This window comes from Anolis carolinensis, unplaced genomic scaffold (assembly GCF_035594765.1).
Source record: "Anolis carolinensis isolate JA03-04 unplaced genomic scaffold, rAnoCar3.1.pri scaffold_9, whole genome shotgun sequence".
NCBI classification, from domain to species: domain Eukaryota; kingdom Metazoa; phylum Chordata; class Lepidosauria; order Squamata; family Dactyloidae; genus Anolis; species Anolis carolinensis.
The window spans coordinates 738,610-766,544 of NW_026943820.1; the positions used below are offsets into that span (position 1 = coordinate 738,610).

The 27,935-nt window shown below is 42.1% G+C and overlaps 1 protein-coding gene across 2 annotated transcripts in view; it reads left to right on the forward strand.

The window, feature by feature from the left end:
• cdh13 (cadherin 13) overlaps positions 1-27,935 on the forward strand; it is a 594,061-nt gene that overhangs the window by 510,840 nt on the left and 55,286 nt on the right. For both annotated transcript variants that reach the window (XM_062961847.1, XM_062961846.1), the window contains 2 exons: positions 23,815-23,997; positions 27,475-27,728. In XM_062961847.1, coding sequence (XP_062817917.1) covers positions 23,815-23,997; positions 27,475-27,728 — 437 coding nt within the window. The remainder of the gene's footprint in view (positions 1-23,814; positions 23,998-27,474; positions 27,729-27,935) is intronic.

Genomic DNA, 27,935 nt, shown 5'->3' on the forward strand with positions numbered 1-27,935 from the left:
GATGGGTCAGAAGGAAACAAGCGCATGGAGATGCTCAAAAGGCACTTCAAAGGCCACTTTCTCCGCCACAGATCCCATTCTTGTTGGCACACTCTATTGTATGTCTCCGTGTCTTCAAAAGCACACAATTATATCAAATGTCATTTCTCGAAGCTGCCTTCCTAAGGTTGGCTGGTGCATTTTGAATGTGTATTGGTACTGGTTAGATTCCTGAGTGCATTTCCTTCCCTGCGTGGAGTTCTGGGACCTCCAACCCAACATGGTTCAAGGGTGTAGACCACATCCCAGTCCATCCTCTTTGCTCCCTACTTTTCGGTCTTCTCTTTGATAGGTTGCAATCGTATTTATCCACATTGGTTAGATTCCTGAGTGCATTTCCTTCCCTGCGTTGAGTTCTGGGACCTCCAACCCAACACGGTTCAAGAGCATAGATCACATCCCAGTCCATCCTCTTTGCTCCCTCCGGCTCTGAACCTCCTCATGAAGCTACATCTTTGCGAGTGCCTTGGCTATTCTGAGAAGGTCAGCATGTCAAGAGTGCTTAGGTTTGCAATCCAACATGGCTGAATATGGTTGGACTGGACAGTTCCTGTGGTCTCGTCCAATCCTATGCTTCTATGAGTGACTATATATATATCTATATATATAAAAGAGTGATGGCATCAGGGCAGCGGACAAAACAACAAAACTACAGGCCTCCCAACCTCGAAATTTGACAACACAACCCATCATTCACGCCTCTAGGTTGATACAGCAAAAAGAAAAGAAAAATAAAGTCCTAATTACAGGGAGAGGAATAATAGTTTTTATCCAATTGCTGCCAGTTTGAAGGCTAAGTTCTGCCCACTTGGTCTCCTAGCAACCTCCTCAGCCCAGGGGACAGGCACAGTTAGGCCTAACTTAGGCCTCTTCCACAGATTATCAGATTTGAACTGGATTATATGGCAGTGTAGACTCAAGGCCCTTCCACACAGCTATAGAAACCATTTAGAATCTTATATTATCTGCTTTGAACTGGATTATCTTGACTCCACACTGCCATATAATCCACTTCAGTGTGCATACTAAACATAAAGACAACCATACAACAGACATTCAATACCACCACTACCTCAACACCACCAGACAATGCCACAGCAATGCGTGGCCGGGCACAGCTAATATATATACACACACACATATATATATATATATATATATATATATATATATATATATATATATCTTGTGATTGGCTGTACGCTTTTACATGCGATTGCTGGATAGATCTATGAGACATACATTTTGATGCAAGGCAGCCAGTATAGTGGACTGGTTTGACTATTGGGCTCGGACTGTGTGGAGATTCAGGCCATAAACTCCCTCGAGCAATAATCTGTTGCCTCTCTTCTGCAAAAGGATTGAAGCATCTCCAATGGAAAGACCCCAGGCTTCCACCCTCAGTCTGTCCATGTCCTTGGAGAGCTCCTGCCAATCACAGCGGAAGAGACTTGGCTTGATGGGCCCCACTCGGAGCCTGCTCCATGGGTGACAGCTGAACATACTCTTGGAAGGCATGGGCAATCTTTAGGGGCCATCTTCCATCCAATTTGCAGGGAGTTTGCAGCGCAAACAGATGTCTGTATTTGCATCACTCAAAATTCCTGGCAGCTGGGGTTCCTATTGAGAGACCGAGCTTGGGCCAAGCGACTTATCTGGAGTGTTGTCTGTTCTGCTTTTGGCTCCCTTTCGTACCTTGTTCTGCTTCACAGACCAGATGCCTGCTCGCTTCAAGGCTGGCTCCGACTCGAGCTCACTGTCTTGACAGTCACTTAATATTATTGTTCGGAACAAATGCTTTCACCTTGATTCTCAGCCAAGATGCCACCGGGAGGAGAGCTGGAATCTGGAATCGACGTATACACTGCACTGTGTTTCAAAATAGCGCCAAACAGAGGTTCAGAGGAATAGCGATAAGGCGGAAATGGCAAACGTGGGCCCTCCAGGTGTTTTGGACTTCAACTCCCACCATTCCTAACATCCTCAGGGCCCTTCCTTTTCCCCTTCAGACACTTAAGGTCCACAACACCTGGAGGGCTGCAGTTTGCCCATGCCTGAGATAGCAGCATTGTTGTCCAGGACCATAACTGTTGGGATTCATCTATTGCTGGGGCTGACCAAAGCTGACCCTTCTTGGCTTCCAAGATCACATAGGATCTGCTGCATTTAGGGTTTTTTAGGTTTGCTAGACTCTCAATCTCACGTCTTTGGGAAATGCTGGAATCTGAAGAATGTCTGTAAGTTTCACCAAGTCCTTCCTAATATTGTGAGGGTTTAATTTTCCAGACCTCTTCTGAAACATGCAATTTAGACCCATTATCTGGGCTGCCTGCCTGCAGCTTACTTCTGAGCCACTTTCTTCTACCGCTCACTCTTCCCATTACCTGCAACTGCCCTAACGAAAAATGAATTACAGCCTTCTCTTGTAGTCCAAGAGAAGCACTTGACTTTTTCCTCCTCCTCTTCTAACTTCTCCCTATCTTAAGGTTGTCATAAGTCTAAAACATCTTGAAAGTTCATTATAACAACAACAACAACAACAACAACAACAACAACTAAACAGTTTACTCTATAAATATTTAAGCGAACTGACAAGTTACAAGAGAAACAGAGGTTTGAGACAAGTGTGTCGTCCATATATATCTCAAGATGTTGGAACCTTGTCTAAAGCAGATATTCTGAATTTTGAAGGTGATGGCATAACATGTGATGTACTCAATGTATTTAAGTTGGTGGTGGTCCTGAACATCCCTAAAATGTTTTGAAAGTGACCTTGGAAGACCATTAAGTATCAGTATGAAATTATGTTACAGATTTCCAAGACATAAACTTGGGTAAATGTGGTCTTGCAATGTAGCTGCTCATCAGTGATCACTGTTGGTTTCCATGTGAACATTATTTGTTCTGGGTTTTAGCCTGGATTTTAAAGAGTTGTTAGAAACTGTTGAACCTCTTGTTTGAGAACAATACATATCTGCTTTAAAGCTGGGAATACGGACCCAATGTAGATTTGCCACTTCACTGATATAGAAGCTGTGACTGCCATTGGTGCCGAAACATAAGTCCCATTGAGTTCAGTAGGACTTACTTCTAGGGAAATGTGCCTGGTATCACATCTGCTTGTTTCCTGCTGCTTTGTTGTTTTTGCTCTTTTATGTAACCCCAAATCCTGTATCGTCTGATTAATTCATTCAGTATTATACATCACAGCTGGAGGGAAATTTGTATTACAAGATGCAAGAAAGGGCATGTTTTCCTCACTTAGCAGTTCTGACCTTCTCAAGGTTTCTGCCTTAAATAATAATTGAAGTCGCCAGTAAATAAGGCTCAACATCCCTTGGGCATATTGGACTCCCACGGAATTGTTGTTTTATTATATTCTACCTCCTAAACATAATTTTATGCCTTTTTATGAGCCTCCCCAAGAGGTCCACTGTGGAATAGACCCCTTGGGCAGAACACTCAGCTTAACCTCAAAGTAAGGAAGATCAAAGGGTTTCCTAATCTGAAACGTGAAAGGGAGAGCTCATGTTATTATGGTAAACTGCAAGATGTTCGTAAATTGGGAACTGCAAGTTGTTCGTAAATCGTTCGTATGTTCAGGATGTTCATAAATCGGGGATTGCAAGTTATTCGTAAGTTGTTCATATCTGCAAAATGTTCATAAATCAGGGACTACAAGTTGTTCGTAAATTATTCGCATCTGCAAGATGTTCGTAAATCATTCATATCTGCAGGATGTTCGTAAATTACTCGTATCTGCAAGATGTTTGTAAATCATTCGTATCTGCAAGATGTTCATAAATCAGGGACTAGAAGGTGTTTGTAAATCGTTCGTATCTGTAGGATGTTCATAAATCAGGGACTGGAAGGTGTTTGTAAATCATTCGTATCTGCAGGATGTTCGTAAATTGTTCGTATCTGCAGGATGTTCATAAATCAGGGGCTACAAGTTGTTCGTAAATTACTCGTATCTGCAAGATGTTGGTAAATCATTCGTATCTGCAGGATGTTCATAAATCAGGGACTGGAAGGTGTTTGTAAATCGTTCGTATCTGCAGGATGTTCGTAAATTGGAGACTGCAAGTTGTTCATAAATTGTTCATATCTGTAGGATGTTCATAAATCAGGGACTGGAAGGTGTTTGTAAATCATTCGTATCTGCAGGATGTTCGTAAATTGTTCGTATCTGCAAGATGTTCGTAAATTATTCGTATCTGCAGGATGTTCATAAATCAGGGACTGGAAGGTGTTTGTAACTCGTTCGTATCTGTAGGATGTTTGTAAATCAGGGACTGCAGGGTGTTTGTAAATCGGGAGCTGCCTGTACATTGCAAGACCCCACTGTATTGTTCAACATAAAAACACCCATTTTTGAGATTTGGAAGTGGAGTTCTGACCAGACCACTTTAAGTCTCAGTAATCCATACAGTTCTCAGCGGGCTCCTGGCTACAAAAATTACTTCTGCGCCTGCCACAGTTTTCCAGCCTTATCTCTATTGATCCTCCAGAAATGGGCAGCACTGGTGGGATTTGAAATATAACTGGGTCCAAAGGGCAATAGAGATCCACGATCAGGATGTTCATTTCTTTCAGCTCAGTGAGGATAAAGGGAGGGAGCTCAACCAAAAGCGTTACACATTTCCAAGTAGACGGAAACTCGTCTTTCCTTCGGGAGCAAAGAAAAATATAAAGCAGGGAGAGATTTTCATACAGAAAATACCACCGGGAGGAGAAGCGATTGCCGCCTTGGATTCCCAATGCAATTCTTTGCTTCCTGAGCAGCTGCTGTGCGCACGCCAAATAAAGAGAGAAAAGATCTAATTGTGGACCCCCTTCGTCACATCTTGTTTGGCTCCGAGTCTAACTTAATACATGACAGTCCCTTGGAAAAACATTCTCTTAGCATTGTGATTAAAACTGCAGCTGCAGCCAATAAATCTGTGCGGTTTATATCAACGGTACATTTACCAGGAAGGTTTCTGAGTCCCAAAGGTTTCCCTGCTTTCTTGCATCTCGTGTGGGAAACACATCCTCGTAAGTTTTATTTGCCCTGGCTGGCAGGGATGATATTTCCCAGAATCCCAGCCAGAACCTTGCTGTGTTCTGAGGAGGAAACAATCTGCGGTAGATTCACACAAAAAGAGAATTGAGTCGGCCAATGCAGGAGGCACATGTAAATCAGCACAAGAGAAAGAGGCGAGATCGGGACAAGCCGGGAGGTGTCCACAGAAGGGGAACCAAAAATGGTCAGAGGTCTGGAAGCCAAGCCCTATGAGGAACTGCTTGGAGGAATTGCTGGATATGTTTAGCTTGGAGAAGAGAAGGCTGAGAGAAGGCAACATGAGAGCCACATAGAAAGATTTGAAAGGATGTTGTGTTGAGGAGGGGCAAGTGTGTTTCTGGTGTCCAAGAGACCAGGAATGAATTCAAACTCCAGGAAAAGAGATTCCACCAAAACATTAAGAAGAACATCCTGACAGTAAGAGCTGTTAGATAGTGGAAACTTCCCTTCTTTGGAAGTTTGTAAACAAAGCCTGGATGGCCATCTCTTGGGAGGACTTTCATTGTGAATTCCTACAAGGTAGAAGGCCTTGGACAAGGTAGCCATTTGCATCTCTTCCGACTATGGTTCTATGATTCTAAGTGTTAAAATAAGTAAAAGAAAACAGCCCCTTCTTGCAGACTATTGTTCTGAATTTTGGATATGTTGATGAAGATCCAGTTGGTCTTTTGAAAGAGCTTGACTGTCAAGAACCACCAAAGAGGATACATGTTCCTAAGAAAAAATTGTCTTGGTATACCCATAGAACTGGATCAAGATACTGCAAATAGAATCTGAGATAAGTTCCAAATGTAGATTCTTATGTAGTTGGGTTGACAATACAAGACCGGCTTCACAAAATGCTATAGGTGACAACCAGAGTAAATGGAGACCACCTGGGGATCTATATGGACTTTACATGACCTGTACGAAGACTTATTGAGGATTCTGGATGAATGGATTCTAATCTTGGACATGCTTCAAATTTTATATAATGTGATTTTATTTTGTAATGGTATCTGTTTTATATGAATTGTTGTTTTGTAGATTGTTTTATATGAATGGTTGTTTTTACATTGTTTTTAGGCATTGAATTTTTGCCTATTTACTGTAAACCGCTTTGAGTCCCCTCGGGGAGAAAGGCGGGGTAAAAGTGATGTAAATAAATAAATAAATATAGGGAATATTTTGTGGCAGCATCGTGTTGTTCACACTGAGCATTTTCAATATTACTGAGAGAGAAGTAGAAAGAGAAACGCTATGTCCCAAGGCTGGAAAGCTCAACAATATTTTTAAATCTGTGCCACATTCTAGGAACTCTCTTGCAAAGCTAACATTTATGACAGGGAATATTGCTGAAACGCACTGGAGCGTATTGTGGAATCAAAGAAGATGTGTGAAACAGCACCGTCCCCCGTAAGACAACAAATCTCACCCCAAAGAGATCTGAATGAAGATGTATGAGTCAGAATCTTAGCTTTGCCTTCTCCCTGTGGCAAAAAAAAAAAAGTTCTTCGGAAACATTTTCAGTCTAGTTTGTGATTCATATTCTTTGCCCTCCGTGGGCTGCCGGCAGCACTTTGGAGATATACATTAAGAGCTCACTGTTGTTCCGTAAATAAAAGGTATTTCATCAAGGAAAGGGCACTCCTTTCCCTTCTGGGTGAACAATGGGCATTGGCGGGTTTGGCACATCCATTTCTTTCCCTGTCTTCTGGTTTTGCTTCAAGCAAAGGCTCTGGAATAGAGACCAAACCTTCCCGTCTGCTGCAGAGATTCTTCTGATGTCAAGGAAAGGAGCAGCTGTTAAATTGTAGGTTACAGAATTCCTCCACAAAGGCTGTCTCACTGTCTCTCTGCGTCTCGGTTTTTCAGTCTGGAGATGGCAGGAACATTGTTGTGGTTCACCAGAGGCTGAAGATGAGGAGATGGTTCAGTCAGAGGTTGTGAGGAATGATGGGCTTTTCGGTGTGGGATTTTGGATGATGATTCTGCATGGGAGAATGAGACTGTGGTCAGATAGAAATGGCTTCAGAGCAGGGAGGAGATGGAGATGTTTTGGCATCAGAAGATAAGGAAGACCTTTCCCCTAGTCATTGCTTGGCAACGGAAGATAAGGAGCTGGAAGGGAGAGATCTTTCCCCGGGAAAACACCTGTGGGCAGTAGGAGTATGAGACAAGATTGATCTATGGGAGGAAGGAGTCAGATTACGGAGGTCATAGAGACTTTGTGAGAAATCCGTGAAACAGACCAGTGAGAACTCCTTGAAACAGAGCAGATGCCAATAGCATGACTTCATGGCTTGTGGACCTTAAATTACAGTGTTGTTTACTGAAATGGTTAGAACAGGCAACATTGCGTTACCATGTACACCTTGGGTCTTGTTCTTGTTCCACATTCGAGTCTATGGCTAAGATCTTTGGGAAAGTCTAGTGCTCATGTTCATGGATTCATGTTTTGAAAGAAGCTCTGGTGTTCCTGGTTATGGATTTATGCCTATGTTTTGATTTCTGGTTTTTTCATGTACTTTGTCACTTTTGAAGAGAACTTTGCTGTTTGAGCTATTGCCTTTTGAAGGCCTTTTTCTTTTATATTACCTTTTGCCTTTTTATAGTTGCTTTCTTCAGTAAACTGTTTAGTTAGTATTACTGGACTCTTGCGTGGCGTTGGGTGCAAAGTTGAATTCAGAATGCAACAAGAATTGGCCACTTGGACCATGGGAGATTTGTGGGTCTGACTCGTGCAGGAAGCCTTTGGGCTGATGGGAATCACGTTGCGAAAAGATTATTAATTCAAAATGAGTGCAACACTGAATCCTCTATCTCAGTCTATACCAGTCATGGGCCAACCTGGGCCCTCCTGTTAGAAATTATGGGAATTGAAGTCCAAAACACCTGGAGGGGAGGACCCAAGTTGGCCTGTGCTTGTGCTATGAGCATGTCATCCATGTATTGTACTGAAGGAATTGTGGGAATTGAAGTCCAAAACACTTGGAGGGAGCTGTGAGCCTGTGCTGTGAGCATGTCATCCACATATTGAAGGATGTTGTTCATGTACTGAAGGAATTGTGGGACTTGAAGTCCAAAACACCTGGAGGGCCCAAGTTGGCCTGTGCCTGTGCTATGAGCATGTCATCCATGTATTGTACTGAAGGAATTGTGGGAATTGAAGTCCAAAACACTTGGAGGGCGCTGTGAGCCTGTGCTGTGAGCATGTCATCCACATATTGAAGGATGTTGTTCATGTACTGAAGGAATTGTGGGAATTGAAGTCCAAAACACCTGGAGGGCCCAAGTTGGCCTGTGCCTGTGCTATGAGCATGTCATCCATGTATTGTACTGAAGGAATTGTGAGAATTGAAGTCCAAAACACCTGGAGGGGAGGGCCCAAGTTGGCCTGTGCCTGTGCTATGAGCATGTCATCCCTGTATTGTACTGAAAGAATTGTGGGAATTGAAGTCCAAAACACCTGGAGGGCCCAAGTTGGCCCATGCCTGGTCTAGACTGATATCCCTGGAGTTTGTATCTCTTTCCTTTGCTTCTCCTCCCCTGCAGAGGAGGAATAATAAAAAAATAGGATCTGAACATGGATTTTCAACATATGAGAAATAGCTTATCAATTTAAACGATGCTTCCAACAGGCAGGAAGACGGTACAGCTGTTTGTTCATTTTAATGCAGCTGAGGAAGAAGGATGAGTGGCACCATCCTTTGAAGAATGGGAGGGGGTTTTTGGCTTGTTTTTGGGGAGGGGGGAATTACGATTCTATAATGGCATCATTATCACCTGTAAAGCGGCTCATAATATGAAAATGTATGGAATCAATCAATCTCCTCCCATCACATCAGCCTGTTAAACAGACATCGCCGCTCCTCTGTCGAGATGATGAGATGGAGCGATATCTTACTTTTTGATCATTCTTTGTTGTTTAAAACATCCACAAAGGCTTGGGTTGTGCAAATCTGAGCAATGAAACGGAATAGGGATTCCAAATTCTGTGTGGTTTTTTTTTTTTTAAAAAATAAACATCATTTGAAACTATCAGCACAACAGCAATGCTTACTTAGTGTCATTGAGATTAGTGGCACAATCTTAAATAAGTTTATTCAGAAGTAAGCCTCATCAATCAAAAGGACTAATCCTAGGTAGATGTGAATAGGATTGAAGGCTATGAATTTTCTCCGGTTTGGTTATTTTACTCTTTTCTTTTATATGGTGGTCGTGGGTGGCTCCCATATCACTGGGCGGATGAATGTGTTCCAGGATTAAGTCCTAACCTCAAAGTAATAAATTATCTCCATCTGGTATCAAAGTCCATTTTAAAACTTCTTCCTTAGTTACCTTTACCTGCAGACAGGTGTGAAGATAGCTTTGTCTTTGGTTCCCATGAGACGTGAGTTTTATCCAGAGATTGTGCTGACATTTGAGGTGTGACATTCTCCACAAGAGACACTTCAGTGGCCAAATATCCATGGACTAGTATCTATGGTTTCATTTATCCATGTCTAAAGACATGTGCTTTCTCTGGGTTATATCCTGAATCCTCCATATGACTGCCTGGCATTCTAGGACCAAAAGTCCCTTATTTCAACGGTGGTCACTCTTATCTGCAATTTTAAATATCTATACAAAGTCTGGGAATGCATCCCATACAGATAGATGGGTTGTACTGTATTTGTAATTTCAAGTTTATTCTGTGCAGAATCCACATACGATTGTCTTGCACAGAAAACAGCACCTTCTGTGCAGGAAACAATGCAGAAATGCCATTTTCTATTCAAATAACTCCTATGATATATTTTCTGAAGAATAAGTTCCAAAATAGAGCGTTTCCTGTGCAGGAAATGGTATATCTCAATAAAAATACTATTTTCTACGCGGACGATGACGTTTGTGAATTTTGCGCAGGATAAAGTCCAAACTGTGAAAATTCACATCAGTCCAAAAATATTTTTATCAGGATTTATTGACATTCTAAAACTACATTTTTAGACCATATCATACTACAGTAGAGTCTCACTTATCCAACACTCGCTTATCCAACATTCTGGATTATCCCACGCATTTTTGTTGTAGTCAATGTTTTCAATATATCATGATATTTTGGTGCTAAATTCGTAAATACAGTAATTACTATATAGCATTACTGCGTATTGAACTACTTTTTCTGTCAAATTTGTTGTATAACATGACGTTTTGGTGCTTAATTTGTAAAATCATAACCTAATTTGAAGTTTAATAGGCTTTCCTTAATCCCTCCTTATTATCCAAAATATTCGCTTATCCAAGCTTCTGTTGGCCCGTTTAGCTTGGATAAGTGAGACTCTACTGTATCATGATATTTTGGTGCTAAATTCATAAATACAGTGATTACTATATAGCATTACTGCATATTGAACTACTTTTTCTGTCAAATTTGTTGTGTAACATGATATTTTGGTGCTTAATTTGTAAAATCATAACCTAATTTGATGTTTAATAGGCTTTTTCTTAATCTCTCCTTATTATCCAATATATTCGCTTATCCAACATTCTGCCGGCCCGTTTATGTTGGATAAGTGAGACTCTACTGTATTTCCAATATGTTGTCCATCCCTCCTCTGTTTTTCGCTGTGCTTCTTTTAGACTTCCTCTGTCTTCATTGCATTGTATATCCTTATTGAAGATGAAGCCCAACATTTAGGTTGCTGTGAGGCTTTTGGGCTGTATGGCCATGTTCCAGAAGCTTTCTCTCCTGATGTTTCACCCACAGCTGAAGCGGCTGAGGGAGAAAAGGAAAGGGCCTGAGGCTGTTAGGAATGCTGGGAGTTGGAGTCCAAAACCCCTGGAGGGCCCAAGTTTGCCCATGCCTATTGTATCACATGAACTTTACCAGGCCCATGAACAGCTCCCATGTCATCTTGTCTGATAAATAGTTCCAGTAATACTTTTTTGGGAAGTGGGGAGAATGCAGGTGTGCAGAATACAGCTGCTTCGATTAATATCTGCTGACTCGAGCCTTTGAGAGTGCGCGCACAAAGAGATAATTGCAAATTACTGCTGTTATCGGAAGCAGCATCTCTTCCAAAACATAAAAACTATTCTCAGCTGCTTTTGCGGAGGAGGGAAGAACGAGGGGAACAAAACGTTAATCAAACTGGGGAGAAATACTTTGGAGAATCAACTTTATCTAAGAAACATAGGCGCATCCCGTAATACTCCTGTTATTTAATTATTTCTACTTCAGTAGCGTGGTAACCCCGTATCTGAGGGCACAGGAGAGAAGGCATCAAGGATGGAGGGAGAACCAACCCTTTGGCTTAAGCTGACACCTAACTTGGGCACACAGATCCCAGTTTGTCCCAGTCTGTCCTATCATGGTCATCCCATGTGCTGGAGCGGGAATGCCATGTTGTAGAAGAAGCTGCATCCCATAGGTAGATGTGATATGATCTTAGAAGGTCACTACTGATATTATCATGTTTGAGAGATGTGCCCAGATGTTTCTCCAAGAATGCCCGAGTCCATTTAGAGAATCTGCATTTCATCACCTTTTCTATGACCTCAGAGCCATGGTGGCGTAATGGGTTAAACCCTTGTGCCGGTTGAATGGGTGACCTGAAGGTCGGGTTGCTGACCTGAAGGTTTCCAGTTCGAATCTGTGAGATGGGGTGAGCTCCCATCTGTTAGCTCTAACTTGGCAGGGACATGAGAGAAGCCTCCTTCTCAGCAGGATGGTAACACATCCAGGTGTCCCTTGGGCAACGTCTCTGTAGACAGCCAATTCTTTCACATCAGAAGTGACTGGTATGTTTCTGACACAAAAAAGTCTTCAAGCTAAAGAGAGGGGAAAGGAAACCCGTTTGTCTCCCACTCTCTCTTACATACACACAACGTCTTTGTTGACAAATAACAACAAAATTACAATACAGGTATATACAAGAGGAAGTCACAGATAAAAAGAAAACATATTTCAGAGTTACTAATCTCAAGGACAAAAGTTACAAAAGTCTCATAAAAGAAAGCATCAGGGTTGTTCAGAAGATATAGGATTTTATAACATTTTTGCCACTGAGAACACTGTGAAAAATGGAATTCCAGTTTGTCGTTAAAAGGATAGTTTTTTGCAACGGTCTCCCGTGCAATTGAGGGGGGGTCTCTTCCCCTCCGCCATTACCCGCCCAAGTCCTTGAGCTTCTGCGCAAAAGTATCACAAGTAATTAAGCCGAATCCCCCAGCTGAATATTAAATTAGAAATTAAGCTAAAATGCTCATCCACCGCGGCTCAGGAATTTTGAGCAGATTGCTTAAATTTGACTGTGGCGGTGGCACCGGCAGCGGAATACATTTCCCGAAGAGCATCGCTGGCTAAATTGATTGAATTAACCATGCTTCGCGATGCCGGCTAACCTTTGACCCCGTCAGTTACTCGGAATAATCAAGGGGCTAATTATCTTGGCACGGGCTGCACTTTGAAGGGCCGGGAACACAGCTGGGTTCACCGGCATTCATGTCGAGGGGGGAGGACTGGCAGCCATTGGAAGCCATTGGAAGAGGCCCAAAGTGGTCGAGAGCCATCGGGATGCTTTTTCATTCCTCAGATGCTAGAAACTAGAGTTGTGCATCTTTTCAAAAGCTTCGGCTGGTTCAGACACCCATAATAGCATAGCCTCAGCCATGATATTTTTCCGGCTGCAATAAAACAGTGGCTGCCAAAAAAATGTGGCTTTCCATTTCTTTCAGCTACACTTGGAGTTCAGGGAGAGAAACAGCTGCTAGACAGGAAAGGATACCAGGAAGGATGTTATCTTAAGCCCTTGCCTTAAACCCATGTCTCCTTGAAAGACAGAGGGGAAAGAATCCTAGGATAGGTGTTATCTTCACTCTGAAACTTTTAAACAACGTCTTAATGAAGGATAGAAGGACAAATGATCCCAGACAGAGTGACATCTTAACAATGATGCTTTTAATCCAGTTCTTAATGAAGGATAGAAGGACAAACAATCCCAGACAGAGTGGCATCTTAACAATGATGCTTTTAATCCAGTTCGTAATGAAGGATAGAATGACAAAGGATCCCAGACAGAGTGGCATCTTAACAATGATGCTTTTAATCCAGTTCTTAATGAAGGATAGAAGGACAAACGATCCCAGACAGAGTGGCATCTTAACAATGATGCTTTTAATCCAGTTCTTAATGAAGGATAGAAGGACAAATGATCATAGAATCATAGAATCATAGAATCATAGAATCATAGAATAGTAGAGTTGGAAGAGACCACATGGGCCATCTAGTCCAACCCCCTGCTAAGAAGCAGGAAATCGCATTCAAAGCACCCCCGACAGATGGCCATCCAGCCTCTGCTTAAAAGCCTCCAAGGAAGGAGCGTCCACCACGGCCCCGGGGAGAGAGTTCCACTGTCGAACAGCTCTCACAGTGAGGAAGTTCTTCCTGATGTTCAAGTGGAATCTCCTTTCCTGTAGTTTGAAGCCATTGTTCCGTGTCCTAGTCTGCAGGGCAGCAGAAAACAAGCTTGCTCCCTCTTCCCTATGACTTCCCTTCACGTATTTGTACATGGCTATCATGTCTCCTCTCAGCCTTCTCTTCTGCAGGCTAAACATGCCCAGCTCTTTAAGCCGCTCCTCATAGGGCTTGTTCTCCAGACCCTTAATCATTTTAGTCGCCCTCCTCTGGACGCTTTCCAGCTTGTCAACATCTCCCTTCAACTGTGGTGCCCAAAATTGGACACAGTATTCCAGGTGTGGTCTGACCAAGGCAGAATAGAGGGGGAGCATAACTTCCCTGGATCTAGACGCTATTCCCCTATTGATGCAGGCCAGAATCCCATTGGCTTTTTTAGCAGCCGCATCACATTGTTGGCTCATGTTTAACTTGTTGTCCACGAGGACTCCAAGGTCTTTTTCGCACACACTGCTGTCAAGCCAGGCGTCCCCCATTCTGTATCCCAGACAGAGTGGCATCTTAACAATGATGCTTTTATTCCAGTTCTTAATGAAGGATAGAAGGCCAAACGATCCCAGACAGAGCGGCATCTTAACAATGATGCTTTTAATCCAGTTCTTAATGAAGAATAGAAGGACAAATGATCCCAGAAAGAGTGGCATCTTAACAATGATGCTTTTAATCCAGTTCTTAATGAAGGATAGAAGGATAAACAATCGTAGACAGAGTGGAATCTTAACAGTGATGCTTGTATGTGTCTATGGACAACGCCAGCTCTTCAGCTTAGAAGTGGAGATGAGCACTAACCCCCAGAGTTGGACACGACTGGACTGGATGTCAGGGGAAACCTTGACCTTTACTAAAGTGAAATCATAGTGCTATAACTGGGGTGTGAAAAGGTCTCCTTTCCCCAATTTTCCAGCAAGGCACACACCATTTTCCCCAAGACATAATATCAGTTTGAGGTGAAGTCCGGCGGCATCACTAGGGTTGGTGTCACCCAGTGCAGTTCCCCCATGAATGCTGGGACATGCCAAAAAGCAGCCTCAAAGCTGCTTGAACACTGACTGGAAGTGGTGTGGCGTTACTTCCGGCATGCTCAAATGCGACCGTGTGGTCCACTGAAGAATATGCTGTGGATCGGAGCAGGTGGCGGAGAGGGAAGAAGATTGCCTACCGTGACTCACCTTAAATCAGTTCCTAATGCAAAGTGGAACGTTTCTCCGTGCCCTTATTTATATAAGCATGTAAACATCAAAAGTTCAACCAAGTATGTCAACTGTGAGAGCTCAGAAGATCAAAGGGAGACTCTGGCTACAGAAAGCCGAGCGGTAGAAATACTGGAGAGTGTTTCGAAAGGAAGGTGGGAGCATCCGGATGGGTTCATAACATGGTGCGCGGAGAGATGTTTCTTCCTCCGGTCGAAGTCGACAATCCATTAGTAGAGAGCCACTTGAGTACTTCTATCTCCCAAACTAAAACGGGAGGAAATAAAAGCTTCATTTTTATGTTGATGGATCATAGCTACATCATCATACCTAGCTACATCTCCCAGGCATGATTTCCACTGTTGTTTAGGTTTCCAAGAACACAAGAAAAGACATTCAAAATGTCAAGTACATTTGGAGGAACAAATAGTCAATTCCGTTAAATATATTTCTTTTTAGAAGTTTGTAATATGTTTTCAGAAAAAGAGGGGGAAAATCCTATAATAAACTCTTAAAAAGGGGGTCCTTTCTCTACCTCATTTTTATATTGTAATGATGGTTTATATTGTATTCTGTGTTTTAATTGCAATTGAAATTTTTAAGTTATTTGTTTATTTTTATTTTATTTTGTACTTTATTTTAATTGTTATGTTGATACTGTTCTTAGTACTGATGCTTGTTATTTGTTATGCTTTGTTTCTTTTTGGGCATTAGCCACCCCGAGTCCCTTCGGAAAGATGGTTGGCGGGATAGAAAAATAGATTATTATTATCATTATTATTATTATTATTATTGTTATTTTAATACCATATATATTCGAGTATAAGCTGACCCGAATATAAGCCGAGGCACCTCATTTTACCACAAAAAAACTGGGAAAACATTGACTCCAGTATAAGCCGAGGGTGGTAAATTTCAGAAATAAGAATAGATACCAATAAAATACATTAAGATAGGCATCAGCAGGTTAAATGTTTTTGAATATTTACATAAAGCTCAAATTTAAGATAAGACTGTCCAACTCTGATCAAATCATTATTCTCATCTTTTCAATGTAAATGCCCTTATGTATCCTTTTAATAATAATAGAATAAAATAATACATGTAATAATAATAATAATAATAATAATAATAATAATAATAATAAAGGAAAATAATAAATGTAATAATAAATAGAGTAAAATAATAAATGCAATAATAATAATAATAATAAGATCAGAGTGAAATAATAAATTTATTAATAATAATAAAAATAATAATAATAATAATAATAATAAAAATAGAGTAAAACAAATATAATAGTAGCAACAATAATAGAGAAAAATAATAAATGTAATACAGTAGAGTCTCACTTATCCAACATTCTGGATGATCCAACGCATTTTTGTAGTCAATGTTTTCAGTACATCGTGATATTTTGGTGCTAAATTCATAAATACAGTAATTACTACATAGCATTAATGTGTAATGAACTACTTTTTCTGTCAAATTTGTTGTATAACACGATGTTTTGGTGCTTAATTTGTAAAATCATAACCTAATTTGATGTTTAATAGGCTTTTCCTTAATCCCTCCTTATTATCCAACATATTCACTTATCCAACATTCTGCCGGCCCGTTTATGTTGGATAAGTGAGACTCTACTGTAATACCAATAATAATAGAGAAAAATAATAAATGTACCATATATACTCGAGTATAAGCCGACCCAAATATAAGCCAACCAGAACCCTCACCCGAGTATAAGCCAAGGGGGGCTTTTTCAGTCTTAAAAAGGGCTGAAAAACTAGGCTTATACTCGAGTATATACAGTATTTATTTATTTATGTATTTATTTACAGTATTTATATTCCGCCCTTCTTTCTCACCCCGAAGGGGACTCAGGGCGGATTACAATGAACACATATATGGCAAACATTCAGTGCCAACAGACAAACAACATACAGTAGACAGACTCAGAGGCATTTTTAACATTTTTCCAGCTTCACGATTCCGGCCACAGGGGGAGCTGTTGCTTCACTGTCCAGTAGTGGCTGTACTTCCTCATTCCTTTCCTCGTGTTTTGCTGGCAGTTTTATGGTGTTGTAAATTAGCCTCCCGCATAAAGCGTCCCTAAATTTCCCTACTTGACAGATGCAACTGTCTTTCGGGGCTGCATAGGTCAACAGCAAGCCGGGCTATTTAATGGTCGGGGGCTTAACCCGACCCGGGCTTCGAACTCATGACCTCTCGGTCAGTAGTGATTTATTGCAGCTGGTTACTAGCCAGCTGTGCCACAGCCCGGCCCTAATTCAAATCCAGTAATTCAAATCCTCCTCCTTCTGAAAAACCACTCAGCCAAACCAGCTAGTAAGAGTGAAATTGAATGGCCTGCCTTTGCATGACTGTACTTCCCGGACTTTGAAAATGCAGTTTCAAAGCGACGTTTCCTTTTCCGTTGGTACAAAACGAGGGGAGCCAAAAATACGGAGGGGGTGACATTTCTTGGAGCTGTGTCGCTGCATTTATGCATGCCTCCCAAGTCGTTTTTCTTCACTCCTGAGCCTTGCAAAGTGAAAGCAAACACTGTGACAAGATGCACCAGGCACTTTCAACTGGGGGAGACACAACCCAGATTCCCAGATTAATGCCAAGCGACTTGCAGTTTTAATTTGGTTATTCTCCTCTGGTACCGTCGACGCGTGGAAGCCTAGCGAGTCATTGGGTTTGGTGCTCATCAATCCCGCCCGTGTTTTCTCTTGCATTACGTTGGTTGCTCTCCGGGGATGTTTAATACAAGCGGCATTGGAAAGCAATACTCCATTCTTTTTTTAAAAAAAGCTTGCAAGTCATTTCTGAACTTTTATACACATATTTACATTTTCCTCATCTTTGTGGGATATTCCAAAAATGACCATCAAGCATTTCAAAGATTTTTTTTTAGAGAAGTTTGAGAAGGTTCCTTGTAAACAGCATGGAATTCAGCATGGAATTTAGCATATTTTTTCCATCTTTTCATTGTCAATGGTTGAGATCCTAAATTGGGAGTTAAGATGGGTTCCGGGCAAGATTTCTGCATTGGAGATGTTCTGCCCCCACACAAGTTAATTATTTGGAAGGTGTCTGTGGTGCCGGGAACAGAACTAATGCTACACATTTGAAGTAAAAACAACAATGTATTAAATAACATATCTCAAACTTCCTCTCCTCAAGAGTATCACTGCCAGTCGTTGTGAAGGGAGTTTATTATATATTTATTTATTAGACTTGTATACCGCTACTCCCAGTTTGGCTCAGAACGGTTTACAGAAATAGATTAAAACAATACACTTAGCTTTAAAATAATAATAAAAACAATAAAAACAACAATAAAAACAGACATAGCCTTGAGTTTTTCACCCACTGAAAGCTTGTCGGAAGAGCAAGGTTTTGCAGTTAAAGTCCTAGAAGCACAACCACAGTTCTGACTGGATGTTTTTTTAAAAAATCGTGTTTTATTAAGTTTGTTATTTATCTTTATAGGTTAATGCTTAAATTTTATAATTGTCCATATCTTTTGTCTATTGATGTATTTTTATATTGTATTGTAAGCCGACCCGAGTCCCCTTTGGGGGAGATGGAGGCGGGGTATAAAAATGAAGTTATTATTTTCCTTCAATGTTGTCAAGGAACTTTCCATGCAATGTTTTGTTGTGCCAGCTGTCAGCTCTAGTTTGTAGTGCGGTTTTCTTGTACTGATTCTTTGTCTGCTGTGCTTTGAGGAGTTTCTGATTTTTGACTTCAATCAAAGCAGGTTCTTCACTTTGCTTTACATATTCTGCCAGGGCATTATTACTACTACTACTACTACTACTACTACTACTACTACTACTATAGCTTCAATTGGATCTCAGTCTGCTATATCTGCGACATGGCCTTACTTGTGTCATTACTTTTATATCGCTTTGATTTAACTTGTGTGGCTTGACTTGTGTGGCTTCGACGTGACTTGTATGACATGTGTGATGTTGACGTGACCTTCTATTTTGTGGTTCCTCCACCTTCCTTACTCTTCACCTTTCGATACCATACTGCCTGACTCCTCAAGGAACTAGAACGGCCTTGGCTAAGGCTCCATGTTTTAAAGGGACAGGATGAGGGAGGTTTCAAACACAAGGAGGAAGAGTCTATCTAGACTAACCCCACAAACTACACATACAATACTAATCTCCTCTAACTAAATGAGGGCCTAACAGGAGTAAATAGTGAGAAATCTTGCCAAGACATGACAGGAGGTCTGCCATTTTTTTGGAGGTTATCGTAAGTTGAGAACCATTTGAAAACATACGACAACAGCTCATTTGGAAGCCATCTTGCAAAAGAAAATATCACACATATAGAATATGATTATGTGAATGATAATGATAGGAAATCATTATCATACAGGTTGATAAACTCTTATAGATAATTCTGAATCCTGAAATACTTCAAAATCCAAAATTGGCTGAGTTAGAGATGCATTTGCTTTCTGATGACAAACTTAGTTTAGTGCACAAAATTATCATAAATATTGTGCATAAAATGACGTTCCGGCTATGTGTATCAATCTATATATATAAAAGAGTGATGGGATCAGGGCAGCGGACAAAACAACAAAACTACAGGCCCCCCAACCTCAAAATTTGACAACACAACCCATCATCCACGCCTCTAGGTTGATACAACAAAAAGCCAAGAAAAATAAACTCCTTATTAGAGGGAGAGCAATAATTGTTTTTATCCAATTGCTGCCAGTTTAGAGGGCTAATCTCTGCCCACTTCGTCTCCTAGCAACCTACTCAGCCAAGGGACAGCCAGGGTTCAGTTAGGGACAGGCAGATTTAGGCCTGACTTAGGCTTCTTCCACAGATTACCTAATTTGCACTGGATTATATGGCAGTGTAGACTCAAGGCCCTTCCACACAGCTATATAACCCATTTATAATCTTATATTATCTGCTTTGCACTGGATTATCTTGACTTGGGGAAACAGCCAGGCTTTAAAGCTGCAAGACCATTACATCTAATCATTTTCCCTAATTGCAGCATTCATACTTGCCTCCAACAGACAAAAAAAATCAGAAATATTGTATATTCACAACCTTTAGGAAATAATATCCCCTGATGGCGTAGCGTGTTAAAGTGCTGAGCTGCTGAACGTCTGGACCGAAAGGCTGTAGGTTTGAATTGGGGGGGCGGAGAGAGCCCCCAGTGTTAGCCCCAGCTTCTGCCATCCCAGAAGTTCAAAAACATGCCAATGTGAGTGCATCAATAGGTACTGCTCCGGCGGGAAGGTAACGCCGCTCCATGCAGTCATCCCACATGACCTTGGAGGAGTCTACGGACAACGCCGGCTCTTCGGCTTAGAAATGGAGATGAGCACCAACCCCCAGAGTCGGACATGACTGGACTTAACGTCAGGGGAAAACCTTGACCCTTGACCTTAACTACCACCAATTCCTCAATACTTTATTTCCCAAACCACCAGACTTCGCCACAGCAATGCGTGGCCGGGTACAGCTAGTAAAATATATACGAGACAAATGAATTTTGTGTTTCCACTTGGGCCCTGTCTCCAAGATATCTCATTGTGTATATGCAAGTATTCCAAAATGCATGGCAAATCCAAAACTTAGAAAACTTCTGCTCTCAAGCATTTCAGATAAGGAATACTAAAAAAAACCTGCTTGACCCTTGGAGCCCAAATCAGACATATCATCCCGTGTTAACCTGCGCTGGGGAATGCAGGCTCATCCTTGAAGTTTCCGCTTCTGGCCAGTCGCTAGCCGTGAGACGAATAAATCTTTGCAGAAGGTTAAACTTGCCAGAAAGAGTATCTCAGCTGGCATGTGAACAAGGATAAATCCACTGACCCAGTTTAAACCAGCGAGGGATTTGGCCCAAGGTGATCTATTTCTAAATGGCGTCTCTGAGATGAAGCCTGTCGGCAACAGCTTAAATACACATCTGGGCTCATCTATTTTGTTCACAATTGATTGTGGTGCTTCGGGGATGTGTAGATATTAAAGATGGACAAAAATCAATTAATGCACCATCTAATCATACCTAACAGGCACTGGAGGTTTGACTGCCGGGGCAACGGTTTCCACTCTAATGACTTTTTGCAAGTAACCCATTGCAAAGGGAATAAAATGTGTGCTATTTTTTGAGTGTTGTGAGACCAACCATTTCCATCGCTAAGAGACGATGGCTGAGGTTCTGCATCAGGTTGCATAGCCTACATTTCCGCCTGCAGAGTTAAGCATTGATACTACTATGCAATTCTTGTGTTGTGTAAATAGTCCAGGACACTAACTTTGCAATGGAATGCACAACCAAAAGTTCATTTGCACCCCAGGCACGTATCCATCTATATCCAGTGTGCATAAGTTCCCATGGACAATGTGCAAGCCACATCCACAAAGCATGTATGTGACCTTCCACCATGTATACTGGTAATACACCTTGGTAACTCCTCAATAGATGGCAGTCCTGGTCTGCGGCAGGTCCGGGCTTGTTCAGTAGACTCTCCTCTACAGTTCCATTTGGCGGAAAGCCTTAGCATTGAATGGTTGTGTTGTTAAAGTGCGAAGTATGGAACCCTGTGAACACGGGGAAGCCTTAGCATTGAACGGTTGTGTTGTTAAAGGGCGAAGTATGAAACCCTGCACAGATGGGAAAGCCTTAGCATTGAACGGTTGTGTTGCTAAAGTGCGAAGTATGGAACCTTGCGAACACTGGGAAGCCTTAGCATTGAACGGTTGTGTTGTTAAAGTGCGAAGTATGGAACCTTGCGAACACGGGGAAGCCTTAGCATTGAACGGTTGTGTTGTTAAAGTGCGAAGTATGGAACCTTGCGAACACTGGGAAGCCTTAGCATTGAACGGTTGTGTTGTTAAAGTGCGAAGTATGGAACCTTGCGAACACGGGGAAGCCTTAGCATTGAACGGTTGTGTTGTTAAAGTGCGAAGTATGGAACCTTGCGAACACGGGGAAGCCTTAGCATTGAACGGTTGTGTTGCTAAAGTGCGAAGTATGGAACCTTGCGAACACTGGGAAGCCTTAGCATTGAACGGTTGTGTTGTTAAAGTGCGAAGTATGGAACCTTGCGAACACGGGGAAGCCTTAGCATTGAACGGTTGTGTTGTTAAAGTGCGAAGTATGGAACCTTGCGAACACTGGGAAGCCTTAGCATTGAACGGTTGTGTTGTTAAAGTGCGAAGTATGGAACCTTGCGAACACGGGGAAGCCTTAGCATTGAACGGTTGTGTAGTTAAAGTACAAGGCGATTCATCAGAGAATGCAAACTGTTTATGGTGATTGTGTGGATGTGAGTCCTGTGCGTTGTTGGGCGAGTAAGTTTAAGGATGTTGAGGTGGGAACATCTGACTTGTGTGACAAACAAAGAGTTAGATATCCTGTGACAGCAACCACCTAATTTCACAAGCAAAAGGTTGACAGATTGATTCAGGACAATCGTCCTATTACTTAGAGAGAAATTTCAAGCATCATCGGCATTTCACAACAATGTGTGGGTCACATTATTGCCTTGTTTGGCTATCGGAAGATCTGTGCACGATGAGGACTGCGAGACGCTGGTTGTGGAAACAGAGTGTCGACTTCTTCCGTGACGGCTTCAGAAAACTTGTTCATATTTGGCAGAAATGTATCCAATTGTCTGGTGATTATGTGGAAAAGTGAATAGTGGTTGTTAAAGAGCACATTATAAGGATTATTTGAGTTATCAAAATATTCCCAACTAAATCCAAGTAACGAAGGTGGAGGCATTACTTTTCATTCAACCCTCATAAGTGAATATTAGACTTGAGTCCGGAACCGTTTTTAGTCATTCCCTTTGGTCAATCCGGCTCCTTCGGTTTGATCCGGTATCTGTAATGCCAAGGGCCCAGGCGTCACGGATTCCCATCCGAAGGGGAGTCTCGTAGGTTCCCCATTGTCACCAATGGGCCAAAAAGAGCTGCTTTTTTCGGATGCGGAACAAAAACGCCCATTCGGCAGCGCACCCATTTTCGGGAAGAGCACAAAAATGGATATAGGGGTCTTCCGGTATCCACAAGCAGAAACAGATAGTGATTCACCCAAAATGCACAAGCCTAATCTACATCCACAAAACATATACTTGCCCTTCCACCATGTACAAGACATGCAAATATCTGCAACTTTAGGTACAAATAGGATTCCACCTTGGACCTGCTAACGTACCTCCTCATAAGTGAATATGGCATTTCGAAGGCATATTCCTATGATGGGAAATCCTCCATAGACATTTGACATTATACGAAGGGGCCACAGTTCTGAATTGTGAGTGTGCCATGGATGAGAATGTAACTAGCCACATATTTTAAATTTGCAATGATAAAAGGTTTCTCGAAAAATTGATCCAACCTATCTAGAAAAATGCCCAAGTTATATAAGGTTTTTATTTTCTTTATAAGGGATGTAGTTGAGCCTGTACATTAAAAAAAAAGCATTGTTCCATTTTCGCAATATTTGCGGTGGAAGGACAGCTTGGCGTGAATTTGATAACTTGTGATGATGAGTAAACTCTTGGGCTGATTGTAAACTCCATCTTCAGAAAGAACATTAGAGAGGACAATGGCCCATTACGGCCCAACTATGGGGAGAATCACTTTGAAAACACCCCGCTCTGGAAAAGCTCATTGAATGCATTTATTTTCCTAATAGTTGTGTTCCAAATCACCTTTATGTGCTGCCTGTCGAATCTTTTGCCATTAATGGAAGTTAAGAAAAGGTTTATTTATTTGTGTTGCTGTTATTGTTGTTGTGATTCCTTATTGAAGACCAGTCAAAGCCCACTTCAATCACCTTCTCCTTTATCTGCAATCTTTTTTTAAGGAACGGGGCCTGGAATAGTAATACAGCGCTGCTCCGCGAATGCATTATTTATGGCTTTCCGAAATTCAGTTTCGCTCGGGGATTACATTTCCCCTCCTTTTGGATGCGGTGAATAATTAATAGTGCCTTAAACAAATTTGTTGTGATGACGGCAGTCGTTTGTTTGAGGGTTGTAACGTTTTATTGCCTGTTTTATTAATTTTGAGTTCCAAGCCACGGTGAAGGAAGGCAGCACGGGCGTCATCGTGAATTTAACCGTCGAAGACCGAGACGACCCGGCGACGGGAGCGTGGAGAGCGGTCTACACCATCATCAACGGGAATCCCGGACAGAGCTTTGAAATCCACACCAACCCCAAGAACAACGAGGGGATGCTGTCCGTGGTCAAGGTGAGCAGAATGGACGTGGACAACACGCATCTCCATCCATAGCATTGCCTAAATTCTCTTAGCTTTTCCCAGCTACTGGGCTTGGGCCTGAATCAGTTTGAACAAAAATTATTTGTAGTTTTCGGTGGGCCGTTTTATATAATACTAGCTGTGCCCGACCACGCGTTGCTGTGCCGTTGTCTGGTGGTGTTGGTGAGAAATTGTTGAGGTAGTGGTGGTATTGAATGTCTGTTGTATGGTTGTCTTTATGTTTAGTATGCACACTGAAGTGGATTATATGGCAGTGTGAAGTCAAGATAATCCAGTTCAAAGCAGATAATATAAGATTCTAAATGGGTTATATAGCTGTGTGGAAGGGCCTTGAGTCTACACTGCCAGTTAAAATCTGATAATCTGTGGAAGAGGCCTAAGTGAGGCCTAACTGTGCCTGTCCCCTGGGCTGAGGAGGTTGCTAGGAGACCAAGTGGGCGGAGCTTAGCCTTCAAACTGGCAGCAATTGGATAAAAACTATTATTCCTCTCCCTCTAATTAGGACTTTATTTTTCTTTTCTTTTTTGTTGTATCAACCTAGAGCCGTGAATGATGGGTTGTGTTGTCAAATTCCGAGTTTGGGTGGCCTGTAGTTTTGTTGTTTTGTCCGCTGCCCTGATGCCATCACTCTTTTATATATATAGACTAGCTTTGCCCGGCCACGTGTTGCTGTGGCTTATGAGAATCCTTTGTTGGCCAGGTGGAGTAGCAGTGAATAGCCTTGCAGTCTCAAAGCCTGCCCGTTTTCTGGAGTAGCTGGAGCTTTTTGTTGTATGAACGTTGAGGCATGGATGAGGGGTTGTGCTGCCAAGTTTAGTGTTTCTGGGATGTGTAGTTTTGTTGTTTTGTCCTAGGCCGAAATTTCATTACCCTTTTATATATATAGATCGGGGAGGAGGGAGACAAAAACCCGTGACCTCTCGGTCAGTAGTGATTTATTGCAGCTGGCTATTAACCAGCTGCGCTACAGCCCGGCCCAGTAGACCTATTGAATCACACGTTGGGACAACACAGAGGTAAATCCCAAAGCTTCTCATTTTTGGAGTTATTCTGACCTTCTCAATCAATATAAAATGGGTGCATTCTGGGATTTAATCCAAACTTTAACTGTGCCCTGCAAAGTTTTGAATACAAAATTCAGCACTTTGGATAGCACCTTTAATGGTTAGAGATAATAATAATCATCATCATCATCATCATCATCATCATCGTCATCTATATATATAAAAGAGTGATGGCATCAGGGCAGCGGAGAAAACAACAAAACTACAGGCCCCCCAACCTCGAAATTTGACAACACAACCCATCATTCACGGCTCTAGGTTGATACAACAAAAAGAAAAGAAAAATAAAGTCCCAATTACAGGGAGAAGAATAATAGTTTTTATCCAATTGCTGCCAGTTTGAAGGCTAAGCTCCACCCACTTGGTCTCCTAGCAACCTACTCAGCCCAGGGGACAGGCACAGTTAGGCCTCACTTAGGCCTCTTCCAAGGATTTTAACTGGATTATATGGCAGTGTAGACTCAAGGCCCTTCCACACAGCTATATAACCCATTTAGAATCTTATATTATCTGCTTTGAACTGGATTATCTTGACTCCACACTGCCATATAATCCACTTCAGTGTGCATACTAAACATAAAGACAACCATACAACAGACATTCAAGACTACCTCAACAATTTCTCACCAACACCACCAGACAACACAACAGCAACGCGTGGCCAGGCACAGTTAGTAATAATAATAATGTTTTGTCGAAGGCTTTCATGGCCGGGATCACAGGGTTCTTGTATGTCTTTCGGGCTCTATGGCCATGTTCCAGAAGTATTCTCTCCTGACGTTTCGCCCACATCTCATCCTCAGAGGTTGTGAGGCATGGATAAACTAGGCAAGGAAGGTTTATATATATCTGTGGGAAGTCCAGGGTGAGAGAAGAACTCTTGTCAGTTGGAGGCCAGTGTGAATGTTGTAGTTAATCACCTTAATTAGCACTGAATAGCTTCATCTCCTGGCTTCTTCCTGCTTGGGGGCATCCTTTGTTCAGAGTCATTAGCGGTTTGTCTGGAACGCCTCTGTTTTCAGAGTGTTGCTTCTTATTTACTGTTCTGATTTTTCTCTCACCCTGGACTTTCCACAGATATATGTAAACCTTCCTTGCCTAGTTTATCCATGCCTCACAACCTCTGAGGATGCCTGCCATAGATGTGGGCGAAACGTCAGGAGAGAATACTTCTGGAACATGGCCACACAGCCCAAAAGACATACAGCAATGCAATAATAATGATGATGATGATGATGTCAAAGGCTTTCATGGCCAGAATCACTGGGTTGCTGTAAGTCTTTCAGGCTGTATGGCCATGTTCCAGAAGCTTTCTCTCCTGACGTTTCACCCACATCAGAAGTTGTGAGGATGCCTGCCACAGATGTGGGCGAAACGTCAGGAGAGAAAGCTTCTGGAACATGGCCATACAGCCTGAAAGACTCACAGCAATCCAATAATAATAATAATAATAATAATAATAATAATAATAATAATAATAATTTATATTCTGCCCTTCTCCCCAAGGAGACTCAGAGCAGATTACAGCATATAAATAAACACAGGCAAACATTCAATGCCTTGTTACAATGAGACACACGGACAAAGGCAAAGGCTTCTCCCTTCATTTCCGGCTCTTCTGCAATTCCAACCTGATGAGCTGGTGTTGTCACTTCTTGGTCATGTGGCTGGCATGACTGCTTGGAGCATCTTTTTGCCTTTTTCCGCTTAAGCAGTACCTATTTATCTACTTACATTTGCATGTTTTCGAACTGCTAGGTTGGCAGGAGCTAGGGCTAACAATGAGAGCTCACCCCATCCGGCGGATTTGAACCACCAACCTTCCAGTCAGCAGTTCAGCAGCACAAGGGTTTAACCCATTGTGCCACTACAATTGCTGGAGTAAATTTGCTACGAAACTGAAATGAGTGTCATTGTGCTTGCTTACACCAGTCATGGGCCAGCTTGAGCCCTTCAGGTATTTTGGACTTCAACACCCACAATTCCCAGTCCTTCTCAATCCCGAATCTTTTTTATGCTCAGCCTCAAAGCAGTGTTAGCTCAACACATTTTGCTTCGCTTTGGCCAGAAATGGGAAAAGCGTGGCTTGAAGGCTACATGAAGCCTTAGGGCCGCAAAGAGGGGCTACCGAAGGTGACCAAAGACCCCATAAAAATAAAAATATGGGTGTTTTGTCCCATTCAAACCTGCTGAAAGCCAGTGTAAAATACTGTACCACCATTTTTCTCCCCCAATTCCTTTGACTCACCAAACTGTCCAGAGTTGAACCTGGAAGTGACGTTCCCCAAACCATACGAGACAATCCTTGAGAGCAGGTTGTTGTCGCTCAAACCTCAAAAAGCCGTAAATGTGAGTAAAAGCCCTGCCTGCTCCTGTCTTCCAGCCTTTGGACTATGAAATTTCTGCTTTCCACACGCTGCTGATCAAAGTAGAAAATGAAGATCCATTGGTTCCAGACATCGCCTACGACACCAGCTCGACGGCAACGGTTCAGATCACCGTTCTGGATGTCAACGAGGGCCCCGTCTTCCACCCGGACCCCATGACGGTCACAAAACAAGAAAACATCCCGATCGGAAGTGTTGTGTTAACAGTCAATGCGACAGACCCCGACACTTTGCAGCATCAGACTATAAGGTGAGTAGAAGATTCCCGAATACTACTTTTACTACTACTACTATTGCAAATATATTATTGTGGCTTCCATAAGTTAAATATGAAATCTATCTCTATTTTGGAATTCAGTGTCAGAAGACACACAGAGCTAAATCCAACCTCTAGCTGGCATGGTAGACCCTCTTAGACCATGAAACGGTCCAGAAATTTCAACTCGTGCCATTCAGC